Raw genomic sequence first — 12,997 nt, 5'->3', positions numbered from 1 at the left:
TTAAAGAATAAAGACCTCTAGCAGACAAGTCTTAACATTGAAGATACAAAGAGTTAAAACCCTAGAATTAGAACACATCAGAAGAAACTTGTCACTGAGGACTTTAAGGCTGCAAAATATACTGACAAAACTGACAAAATTGTCTGCTGATATATAGACCAAGACCTCTGCTAATTTTTGACATTTCCATATTCATGTTACAACATCAACTTTGGCAGAATCACTACTACTAAACCTAGAGCACTTCTGGCCCAATGGTTCCATCACAGTGGCTGGTGCATAGAATTCTCTGAAGACATTGCATAAACTAGAACGTCAAGGTCAGACACCCAAAGACCAGTGCTTGAATTTAGTAGTAAAAGGTGAAGAATCTAGGACCATGTCAATTTATTCTTTTAAGGATTGTGAATTTCTTACTGTATGTAAAAATCTTTCTCTACATCTTGTTTCCCTTTTCTATAAAATTGGGATAAAATACATGCTAGTAAATTGGGAATTGGTATTAACAGATATGTACAACCTGATATAAAATAAATAAACAAGGAGAATTCCCTGGCAGTCCAGTGGTTAAGACTCCCTGCTGCCAATGCAAAAAGTGTGAGTTCGGTCCCTGGTCAGGGAACTAAGATCCCACATGCCTCGTGGCCAAAAATAAAAATAATTTAAAAAATAAAACATGGAGAAGGAAATGGCAACCCACTCCAGTATTCTTGCCTGGAGAATCCCATGGACAGAGAAGCCTGGCAGGCTACATTCCATGGGGTCACAAGAGTCGAACACGGCTTAGTGACAAAACCACCTTGCTGGAAGGTCTCAGGGTCGGGATGCATGGAGTAGCTTCCCTGGGGGACCTGGAAACACCTGCTTTCTCACTGGCTCAGCTCTGGGGGGGAACCCATGTCCGTGTGTCTGGGAAAGAGGGCAGGCGAAGGAAGCCACTGATGGAGAGGGAAAGGAAAGGCAAACAAGGGAAGAAAGAGAAAGAGAAGAAATGGCTGTGTGGATTAAACCAGAATCCAGATTTTTCTGATCCCATTGCCAAACAAAATAAATAAATAAATAAATAACAAAACAGATAAACAGCAAGGTCCTACTGTATAGTACAGAGAATTATATTCAATGTCTTATAAGTGAGTGAGTGTTAGTCACTCAGTCATGCCCAACTCTTTGCGACCCCATGGACTACAGACCACCAGGCTCCTCTGTCCATGAGATTATCCAGGCAAGGATACTGGAGTGAGTTGCCATTTCCTTCTCCAGAGGATCTTTCCATCACAGGGGTTGAACCTGGGTCTCCTGCACTGCAGGCAGATTCTTTACCGACTGAGCTACAAGGGAAGCCCCCCCTCAATATCCTGTAATATAACCTATAATGGAAGAGTCTGAAAAAGAATATATATATATGAATCACTTTGCTGTACATCTGAGAGTTTCAGGTTGTGTTAGGATGCAACATGGTAACGAGACTTTGCTCAATGGGACACTCATCTTGAAAACCCTGAGCTACCATAATAAAGGGGGCATGTGGAGAGGTTCTGAACATTTATAATGATGGATGGAGAGATAGACAGGTAGAGAGATGATAGATTAATAGATAGATTATGATGGATGAATAGATAGATAGATTTCCAGGGAGCCCCAACTCTTCATGGCTTCCCAGCTATGAAGTTAGATATGTGTGTGAAGTCATCTCTAGATGGCTCTAGCCTCAAACCCTTGGAGTCCCTGCAGCTGTTCAAATCTCCCCAGTTGAAATTGTAGGCATTGTGGAGCTGACACCAGCCAGCACCACTGCTGTGGCTTGTCTCAATCCCAGACCCACACAGCCTGTGAGCATAGTAAAATGGTGATCGTTTATGCAACTACGTTTTGGAATGGTTTAGAAGGCGGCAGGCAATCGATAACATGCATATACCATGATTACCACATGGAAAAATGTGCCTACTCAAGGTAATTAAATACACTACAGTTTGAAAGTAGAGTTAGTAAGACGTGCTGATGGCTTGGATGAAAAAAAGATAGCAGTCAAGAGGTGGGAAAGGGGATGACTCCAAAGTTTTTTGCCTGAGTAGTTGGATACCTGGATACATTTCCCTGGTTACAGACTGTTGGGGAATTGAGTGAATTTGGCTTGATCATGGTACTAAAAGGACTGTGCCACCTATGTGTAGGACAGAAAGCAACCCCCAGAGACGTCCTGGCTAGGCTGCTTCTGGTCCTGTATGCCCTCAGGTCTGTTCTCTGCCCAGCTCTGTTCTGAGTCTCAGAGGGCTGATAACTTTGGGTCCTGCTCCCAGGTTCCTGAGTCAGATTCTGGCTGGGTTTGGCTAATAGGAGACCAGTAGTTGATTAGAGGGGGCTTCCCTGGTGACTTAGTTGGTAAAGAATCTGCCTGCAATACAGGGGACCGGGGTTCAGTACCTGGGTTGGGAGGATCCCATGGAGAAGGCAATGGCAACCCACTCCAGTATACTTGCCTGAGAAATCCCATGAATAGAGGAACCCGGCGGGCTTCAGTCCATGGGGTCGCAGAGTCTGACACTCTGAGCCACTAACACACACTTCCCAGGTGGCTCTAGAGGTGAAGAATTCGCCTGCCAATGCAGGAAACACAAGAAACGCAGGTTCAAAAAAAAAAAAAGAAATGCAGGTTCGATCCCTGGGTCAGGAAGACCCCCTGGAGAAGGGCATGGCAACCCACTCTAGTATTCTTTTTTTTTTCAAATTTTTTTTTTCACTCTAGTATTCTTTACTGGAAAATGCCATGGACAGAGGAGTCTGGCAGGTAATAGTCTATGGAGTTGCAAAGAGTTGAACATAGCTGGGCACCGTATACACACACATACAGTTGAGTAGAGAACGAAAAGAAGAGAAAGTCCAGGGCTTTCTCCCCTCCTCTCTCTGCCTTGGGTAGCAGCTCTAGTCTCCAGCCATAGTTGCATCTCTTCCTGGTTCCATCTCCAGGCCTGCTGTGATTCCGCCTTCCAGCAGGGGACCCCTGGGTTCAGTAAGTCCATCCCCTCCTTTGGCCTTCCAGCCAGCTGAAGTGGCAGTGGCTTCCGGCTGGAGCTCAGGGCGGCAGACCGGTACCTCCTGTCCTACTAGTTGGGACATTAGATTAGAAATTAAGTGCACAGTGAATGTAGTGCTCTTGAATCAGCCTCAAACCGGCCCGCTGATTCCGGGTGTGTGGAACAAACATCTTCCACAGAACCAGTACTTGGTACCAAAAAGGTTGGAGGCCATGGCTCTGCCTGACCTCTGGGTTCTATCAGCTGTCCAATCGAACCTCTCCATTCAGTTCTCTCTGTTATAAATATGTAAAGCCCTTTGTTTTGCCGCCTTGCCCCTGACCATAGCAATCTAGGCTGAAGATTCAAGTGGCCATGTCCAGGCTCAGGGGAGCAGCAAACCAGCCCAGCCCCACCTGGGGCAGACTTCCAGGCTCCAAGGTATTTACCAGACCTTCACCTTGGGATTTGCTCACTCCCGACCTCTGCACTTTTGTACCTGACCTTTCCTCCGTCTGTGTGCAAAATGTGACTTCTGTGCATCCAAGGCAACCCCCCACTCCCCTGCTTTCAACCCCGGCTCAGAACCCATGACCTCCTGTAAGCCTGTCACCAATGACTCACCTGTCCAGCCCCCAGCCTGTGGCCATGGCTCAGTGAAAAACCACTTGCTGACAAATGGCTCAGTGTTGCATCCTATCTTCCACCTCTGTGCTTGGCAGGCTGTCTCCTTTACTATTGCTCACAACGTCCCCTTACTGGAAAACTCCTACTCAGCCTCCAAAACCTACTTCAAGTGTTCGTCCTGAGGAGGGAGACATTTCTGGCAGCCTTCCTTCCACATTCCTGCTTCTGTCCTGTTTCCTGCAGATCACACTGCAGTCACTTTACACATCCGTCCCTCCTTGGAGGGGGAGCTAAGTCATCAGTTGGGGTCTGGGCTCCAGTGGCCTTCAGGAAGTCTTGGTTGAACTCTAGACTCATGGATGACCATGCATTTTCAGTGGTTGCTGGCAGGTGACTTTGGTCTTCCCACTCTGCTTACAGATCTCTCTTAGCGGGCTTCCTAATTCCTGTGCAGTTTGTTGGTACCTATTTTCGGGCAGGAGGAAACCAATAAATGTGTCATCAGACATGAACACTTTGTCTGTTTCCTTTAGTACCATAAACTTTTCTTCCTTCTTTGTTCCTTCGTTCCTTCCTACCTCTTACCTTCTCTCTTAGCAATTCTTTTTTTTTTTTTGCCTGTGCCCAGTCTTAATTGTCACACTTAGGATCCTCGATCTTCATTGCAGCATGTGGGATCTTTTAGTAGGGCCATGCAAACTCTTAGTTGAGGCGTATGAGGTCTAGTTCCCTGACCAGGGATGGAACCTGGGCCCCCTGCATTGGGAGCACAGAGTCTTAGCCACCGGACCACCAGGGAAGTCCCCTTTCCTAGGTTTTCTCTCTTCGTAATTTATTAGTTTTACTGATTTTTATTTTTTATAACTTCGTATTTCAAAATGACTTTAAATGTAGAGAAAAATTACAATGACATTCAAAGAATTCCCATCTATCCTTCACCCAGGATCCCTAAAGATGAACCTTTTCCCCATATTCATGGTCACACCCTCTCTCCCTCTCCATATATACATGTGTATTATAATTATTTTAGTTAATTAATTCATTTTTGGCTAGGGATCCAAGTTCCCTAACCAGGGATCAAACCCGGGGCCCCTGCATTGGAAGCATAGAGTCCTAACCACTGGATCACTAGAGAAGTCCCATACGTGTGTATTATTATATACATATAACATGTATATAGTACATAATATATATGTATTGTGCATGTATATATGTTAAATGTGTAGCTATGTATAAAATATAGATAGATGTAAAATAAAATACCTATAGTTATAGGTTAAAAATTGTCTTTGTGAACCATTTGGGAGGGAGTACGATGCCCTTCTCTGTTCTTAATCACTTCCTGTGCCTTTCCTAAGCATACAAACATTATCTTATGTAACCAAAGTACAGTGTCTGAATCAGGAAATTTAGCATTGCTACAAGACTACTATCTCATCCACAGACTGTATTCACATTTCACCAGTTGTCTTAATCAGCTCCTTTCCGGGCGAGTTTGTTTTTCCCTTCCTAGGATCCAGTCCAGGACCACAGGCCACAGTCCGAGGTCCTGTCTCTCCAGTCCTCTTTTATTTTATTTTTTTTTATATGTGTCTCTATTTCTTTCAGCAGTAAAATACACACTTTAAACATTTTTTAAAATTTTATTTATCTATATTTTTTTAAACTTTTTATTTTATATTGGAAAATGGCTGATTAACAGTGTTGTGATAGTTACACGTGGACAGCAAAAGACTCAGTCATACACATACATGAATCCTTTCTCTTCCAAACCCTCCTCCCATCCAGGCTGGCACATAACATTGAGTAGAGTTTCCCATGCTATACAATCCTCTTTAATCAGGGCAGACCCTCAGCCCTCCTGTGTCTTTTAGGACCTGACTTTTTTTTTTTTTTTTACTGCCCCACGAGGCATGGGGGAATCATAGTTCCCTGACCAGGGATGGAACCCATGCCCCCTGCTGTGGAAGCCCAGAGTCCAAACCACTGGCCTGCCAGGGAATTCCCAAGACCTGACATTTTTGTGACATCGAGGCCAATTGCTTGGTTTCCTCGTAGGTCTCACCACGTTGTTACTAAACTCTCTTCTTGTCCAGACTCAGGGGAGGACGCTTTGCAGGGCCTTGTAAAACCTTAAATAAACGACATGGACAAATTCCACTTTGACCACTATCTTGTTAAAATTCCTCAAAAAAGTTAACTCATTGGGCCCAAAGTATCTTAACAAAAGCCAGGCTGTCCTTCTAGTAGTCCCCCTTCCTCAAAGGATTTTATGTGCTGTTTAATGATTTTTCACAAATAGTCTTTCTTGCCCTTAAAATCTGATTAATTGAATTTTAATTCAGTGGGATCACTCTCTAAAAAGAGAGACACTAGCTCTGCAGGTCGGGTCAGGGCCGCTCCATCTAATTAGGGGCTTTCTCCAACAGAGTGGGATTCTGAAAGTGATTCTGAATCTGATTCTGAAAGTCCAGCCAAGCAGCACCCTAAATTCATGGCTATTTTGGATCATAATGAAGAAATCCCTTAAGAATTCCCTGGTTGTCCAGTGATTAGAACTCTGATCTTCTCTTACAGGGGCCATGGGTTCAGTCCCTGGTTGGGGAACTAAGATCTTGCATACTACATGCCGTGGCAAAAAAAAGAAAGGAAAAGAAAAAAAAAATCCCCCTTTTCTTTCTTTTTAAAAAATATTTAATAATTTATGTATTTGGCTGATTAGTTGCAGCATGGGGGATCTAGTTCCCTGACCAGGGATGGAACCCAGGCTCCTGCATTAGGATCGTGGAGTCTTAGCTACTGGACCAGCAGGGAAGTCCCAAAATGTCCTTTCCCTTTCCAGCAAAGGGAATTCTGGATGGCCTATGAAGGAAAGCCAGCCACCAGGGCTTTCTGGGCTCCAAATACTCACCTGTCGTATTTAAGGCCCCTGCCTTTGATGGGTGGGGGTCCTGAGACCATTCTCCCGGTGGCTCCTCATATTAGCCTCCCTGTTCTTCCTTTACAAATTTTTTTTCTGAACAGCTAAACATAGTTGACTTTTGAACTGTGGTGTTGGAGCAGACTCTTGAGAGTCCCTTGGACTGCAAGGAGATCCAACCAGTTCATCCTAAAGGAGGTCAGTCCTGAATATTCATTGGAAGGACTGATGCTGAAGCTGAAACTCCAATACTTTGACTACCTGATGCGAAAAGGAAAAGACCTCACTGGAAAAGACCCTGATGCTGGGAAAGATTGAAGGCAGGAGGAAAAGGGGACGACAGAGGATGAGATGGTTGGATGGCATCACCGAGTCAATGGACATGAGTTTGAGTAAGCTCCGGGAGTTGGCGATGGATGGGGAGGCCTGGCGTGCTGCGGTCTATGGGGTCACAAAGAGCCGGACACGACTGAGCAACTAAACTGAACTGAAACATAGTTGAAATTCCCCCAAATACAAAAGACTATACCAAGGAAAGTAGACTTTCTCTCCCAAATTCTGGCCTCAATCTCACCGTTCTGGCCTCAGGTCCACTGTTCGTAGCTGTTTCTGGTCCAGAAGGACTTGAATTTAACTCTATGAATCCATGAACCAAAGCTTGTTATTTCCTCCTAGAATCCTGCCCACTATTTTCCTGATCAGCCTGGCCTGGAGTTATAGATAGATAGGTAGATAGATGATAGATAAAGACAACCCATACTCAGAGTTCTAGAAGACTTTCTGACTTCAAGTGGACAGAACAGTTATCATACAAGAAATATCAAGCTAGCCAACAGCCACTCCACTTCGGTGGTGTCTGAGGGACTCATAGAGGCCAAATGAGGGGCTGCTGGTGACCTTGGATTCCTGAACCACAAAGCCACTGTTCCTTTTTCTTTCTTTCTGTGTCATGCCACACAGCTTGCAGGATCTTAGTCTTCCGAACAGGGATCCAACTCAGGCCACAGCAGTGAAAGCAACAAGTCTTAACCATTGGACCGCCAGGGAATTCCCAGCCACTGTTGGGTTTCAGGGATTTTCACACTGTTCTTAGTGAAGGGCAGAAAGGAAGAAAACACCTATTTCCTTCTCCAAGAGAGGAGGCCTGGAAAACTCAGACTCCAGACAAGGGGCAGCCAGGGGAGGCCTTTTCCCCAAAAGGAAGCTTTTGAAGTGGAGCAGAACTGTGCTTCCTCCTCCTGCCTTTTGTCTGTGGAAAAACTTTAGCCAAAGAATAAGTTTAATCAGACAAGTGAGAGAATGCAGAAATAAAGGAAAACAGTCCGACAAGACTAAATAATTTGCCATGAAGTGATGGGACCGGATGCCATGATCTTATTTTCTGAATGGTGTTGAACTTTAACTTAATGGCTAATAGTAGATTAGTCATTAAGCAAAGTCAAGGACCTTCAGTTTCTCCTCAAGGGCGATAGATAATACTCTGAACCATACCCTGTGAGCTGCATGTTAGAGGCTGAAGCCCCCACCAGGTGGAAGAAGTTAACTACATGAGAACCAGACCATAGCCATGACATAAGCTGCCGCAGTTCTGAGAACTGGCATCAAAGAAATGGGGACAAACCAACCCTGCAATTGAAGACTGAATGTGCTTATGACAATCAAGATGATGCCGGTCAGACTACCTGTGACCAATTTCAAGATGACTGTCAAACCTGACCCTTTTGTTTCTGCAAGGAGCCTAGGAAAGCTTTTGTCCGAGGATTGTGTGGGGTTGGTGGGGAGTTGGTTTTCAGACAGAAGTCTGCCCTCCTCTCCAGGTTACCTGCATTCAGAATAAAGCTAATTTTCCTTTCCACCAGCCTTGCTTGTTTCAGTTCAGTTCAGTTCAGTTCAGTCGCTCAGTCGTGTCTGACTCTTTGCAACCCCATGAACTTCAGCATGCCAGGCTTCCCTGTCCATCATCAACTCCCGGAGTCCACCCAAACTCATGTCCATTGAGTCGGTGATGCCATCCAACCATCTCATCCTCTGTCGTCCCCTTCTCCTCCTGCCCTCAATCTTTCCCAGCATCAGGGTCTTTTCAAATGAATCAGCTCGTTGCATCAGGTGGCCAAAGTATTGGAGTTTCAACCTCAACATCAGTCCTTCCAGTGAACACCCAGGACTGATCTCCTTTAGGATGGACTGGTTGGATCTCCTTGCAGTCCAAGGGACTCTCAAGAGTCTTCTCCAACACCACAGTTCAAAAGCATCAATTCTTTGGTGCTCAGGTTTCTTTATAGTCCAACTCTCACATCCATACATGACTACTGGAAAAACCACAGCCTTGACTAGACAGACCTTTGTTGGCAAAGTAATGTCTCTGCTTTTTAATATTCTGCCTAGGTTGGTCATAACTTTCCTTCCAAGGAGTAAGCGTCTTTAAATTTCATGACTGCGGTCACCATTTACAGTGATTTTGGAGCCCCCCAAAATAAAGTCAGCCACTGTTTCCACTGTTTTCCCATCTATTTGCCATGAAGTGATGGGACTGGATACCATGATCTTAGTTTTCTGAATGTTGAGCTTTTTTTTTTTTTCCAACGTAACATATCATATTTATTACTGGTCTCAGACTGATAGTGAGGAAATAAGAAACATCAGGAGCCAAGCATTACAGTAGTGATGTTCTCACTGTGATACGGCTGCTTAAATAAGTGATCTTAACATGTGTGCCACTTTTTATGTGAGGCTTCTTATAGACCCAGCTTGGTTCTTCTCCAATGTCTTCTCTTGGAGTTGTACCTAATTTTATTGCCAGTTTTCATTCGAATCCATTGAGGAATGGGACGATTCTGCTTTTGCTTCTTGGCCAGGAATTGCTTGATCCTGAAAGTCTTATGAGAAGACATGGTGCGGACAGAACTCAACCTGAATGTTGAGCTGTAAGCCAACTTTTTCACTCTCCTCTTTCACTTTCATCAAGAGGCTCTTTAGTTCTGCTTCACTTTCTGCCTTAAGGGTGGTGTCATCTGCATATCTGAGGTTACTGATATTTCTCTCGGCAATCTTGATTCCAGCTTGTGCTTCATCCAGCCCAGTGTTTCTCATGATGTACTCTGTATATAAGTTAAATAAGCAGGGTGACAATGTACAGCCTTGACGTACTCCTTTTCCTATTTGGAACCAGTCTGTTGTTCCATGTCCAGTTCTAAATGTTGCTTCCTGACCTGCATACAGATTTCTCAAGAGGCAGGTCAGGTGGTCTGGTATTCCCATCTCTTTCAGAATTTTCCAGTTTATTGTGATCACACAGTCAAAGGCTTTGGATAGTTAATAAAGAAGAAATAGATGTTTTTCTGAACTCTCTTGCTTTGTCGATGATCCAGGAGATGTTGGCAATTTGGTCTCTGGTTCCTCTGCCTTTTCTAAAACCAGCTTGAAGATCTGGAAGTTCATGGGTCACACACTATTGAAGACTGGCTTGGAGAATTTTGAGCATTACTTTGCTAGCGTGTGAGATGAGTGCAATTGTGCGGTAGTTTGAGCATTCTTTGGCATTGCCTTTTTTGGGATTGGAATGAAAACTGACCTTTTCCAGTCCTGTGGCCACTGCTGAGTTTTCCAAATTTGCTGACATATTGAGTGCAGCACTTTCACAGCATTTTTTAGGATTTGAAATAGCTCAACTGGAATTCCATCACCTCCACTAGCTTTGTTCCTAGTGATGCTTCCTAAGGCCCACTTGACTTCACCTTGCAGGATGTCTGGCTCTAGGTGAGTGATCACACCATCATGATTATCTGGGTCGTGAAGATCTTTTTTGTACAGTTCTTTTGTGTATTCTTGCCATCTCTTCTTAGTATCTTCTGCTTCTGTCAGGTCCATACCATTTCTGTCCTTAATTAAGCCCATCTTTGCATGAAATGTTCCCTTGGTATCTCTAATTTTCTTGAAGAGATCTCTAGTCTTTCCCATTCTATTGTTTTCCCCTATTTCTTCGCACTGATCACTGAAGAAGGCTTTCTTATCTCTCCTTGCTATCCTTTGGAACTCCACATTCAAATGGAAATTCCTTTTCTCCTTTGCTTTTTGCTTCTCTTCTTTTCACAGCTATTTGTAAGGCCTCCTCAAACAGCCATTTTGCTTCTTGGCATTTCTTTTTCTTGAGGATGGTCTTGATCCCTGTCTCCTTTACAATGTCATGAACCTCTATCCCTAGTTCATCAGGCATTCTGTCTATCAGATCTAGTCCCTTAAATCTATTTTTCATTTCCACTGTATAATCATAAGGGATTTGATTTAGGTCATACCTGAATGATCTAGTGGTTTTCCCTACTTTCTTCAATTTAAGTCTGAATTTGGTATTAAGGAGTTGATGATCTGAGCCACAGTCAGCTCCTGGTCTTGTTTTTGCTGACTGTATAGAGTTTCTCCACCTTTGACTGCAAAGAATATAATCAGTCTGATTTCGGTATTGACCATCTGGTGATGTCCATGTGTAGAGTCTTCTCTTGTGTTGTTGGAGGAGGGTGTTTGCTATGACCAGTGTGTTCTCTTGGCAAAACTCTATTTTTCTTTGACCTGCTTCATTCTGCACTCCAAGGCCAAACTTGTCTGTTACTCCAGGTGTTTCTTGCTTGCTTACTGGTTTTTAAGCTGCGAGCACCTGGACCTACGAACAGATTTTTTTTTCTTTCTTGAGTCTTATTTTATTGGATTTCAACGTTTGTACTTTTGAAAGGTATTGAACCCATGTCTATCTATCTGTATTCCAAAGAGTATTGTATTTTGGAGATCTTGCCCTATCTTGAGGTGCCTGCTCACTTTTTTTGGCTTCACTGAGTCTTTGTTGCAGCACTCAGGATCTTTGCTACCACATGAGGGATCTTTACAGTTGTAGCATGTGAGATCTAGTTACCTGACCAGGGAACAAACATGGGGCCCCTGGATTGGGAATGCAGTCTTAAGCACTAAACCAGTGGTGAAGTCCCGCTAACAGATGTTGGCGCCCAATGTGATGCTGTGTTCTCGTAGGGAGGGAGTCGTTCCCGAGCCAAGGCACCACCTTCATGATGCGCTGGTTTGAGAGGACGTTCCCAGTGGAAACCATTTGTTTTGGGGATCCTTTCTGTTTCTTCCCTGCTCAGCGCTGATGGCCACACTATGGTTTTCCTTGGTGGAATGAAAAGACACCTCTGACGAGAGCTGACAAGTTCCAAGACATCTCTAAGTCCCCCAGTGTGCACCCGGATAGCTTCTCTTTTGAGTATGAAGTGTGCTATTTGGGCATTTTGTAGATTGGTTCTGATGTGTGTCTGATGTGGAGGACAGTTTTTGTAGCAGACAAAGCTGGGCTGATAAAATACTGTTTTCAGAATTCTAATCCTCAGAGAACAAAAATGTGCCTAGGCGAAAGCTTGACGTGAACTCTTATCACGTCCTTAAAATACAAACAAAGCCCACTTTGCCTGAGACTTCAATCTTGGGTTAATCGGTAGAACTTCAAAAGATGTTTGGGGCTTATTAAACACAGTATCTTGTTCTATCTACGTTAAAGGGAAATGGTGCTATGAGAAAATTTAAGTTTTTGGAGATTATGGAATATGTTAAGGTTTTCAATCAGAAAATGCTGGTGTAACAGTTCAATTACTTGTTTCTTGGTTTTGTTAAGGCTTTTAAGGGTTAAAATTGCAAATATGTAATGAAAGCTACTAGCATGAGGAGGAAAGCATTTCAAAGTGTAAAGCAACTATATGCATTGTAGATGAGAAAAGGTATAAAGAAGGGAGATGTTTTTGTTGAGGAAAAATGGTGAAAATTTTGTTCAAGAGCTGTTTCTGGATGGGGAAAAATAAGAGATCATATGAATACAAAAAGTGGTAAAAGGTTTGTCAGAAAAGGGAACTTTAAGAGAAGACTTTTATATGTTGTCAGGAGTGATTAAAATTAGAATGGATTTAATTAATTAGGTGTATGGATTCATTACATATTCTGATGTATTAATAGATTATAACATAAAGTCAAGCATGTATCTGCTGATACTTTTTAAGTTGACCTGTCTTTATACTTAGAAATGTCTCTTAATAGTAGGCTTCTGTGGTGGCTCAGATGGTAAAGACTCTCCTGCAATGCAGGATACCTGGGTCAGGAGGATCCCCTGGAGAAGGAAATGGCAACCACTCCAGTAATCTTGCCTGGAGAATTCCATGAACAGAGGAGCCTGGCAGGCTACAGTCCATGGGGTTGCAAAGAGTCAGGCATGACTGAGCAACTATCACTCAATTAGGTAAATAAACTTTGTTACTAATAGTAAACTGGTAGAAGATGGGAATTTTTTTTTTTCTTCCTGCCCTGCCATGCAGCTTGTGGGATCTTAGTTTCGGGATCAGGGATTGAACCTGCACCCTCAGCAGTGAGAGCTCTGAGTCCTAACCACTGGCCAGCCAGGAAATTCCCT

At 43.6% G+C, this 12,997-nt stretch overlaps 1 protein-coding gene across 1 annotated transcript; it reads right to left on the bottom strand.

Moving 5' to 3' along the window:
- Window positions 1-9,146: 9,146 nt before the first annotated feature.
- Window positions 9,147-9,463, bottom strand: LOC133046150 (large ribosomal subunit protein eL39-like). Its single transcript, XM_061129090.1, has one exon. The coding sequence runs from the start codon at window positions 9,447-9,449 to the stop codon at window positions 9,294-9,296; it is 156 nt and encodes a 51-aa protein (XP_060985073.1). The 5' UTR covers window positions 9,450-9,463; the 3' UTR covers window positions 9,147-9,293.
- Between the last annotated feature and the right edge of the window lie 3,534 nt (window positions 9,464-12,997).

The sequence above is a fragment of the Dama dama genome, chromosome 24 (genome assembly GCF_033118175.1).
Source record: "Dama dama isolate Ldn47 chromosome 24, ASM3311817v1, whole genome shotgun sequence".
NCBI classification, from domain to species: Eukaryota; Metazoa; Chordata; class Mammalia; order Artiodactyla; family Cervidae; genus Dama; species Dama dama.
Note: the sequence above shows the minus strand (reverse complement) of the source record. Positions and strands in the feature narration are given on the sequence as shown.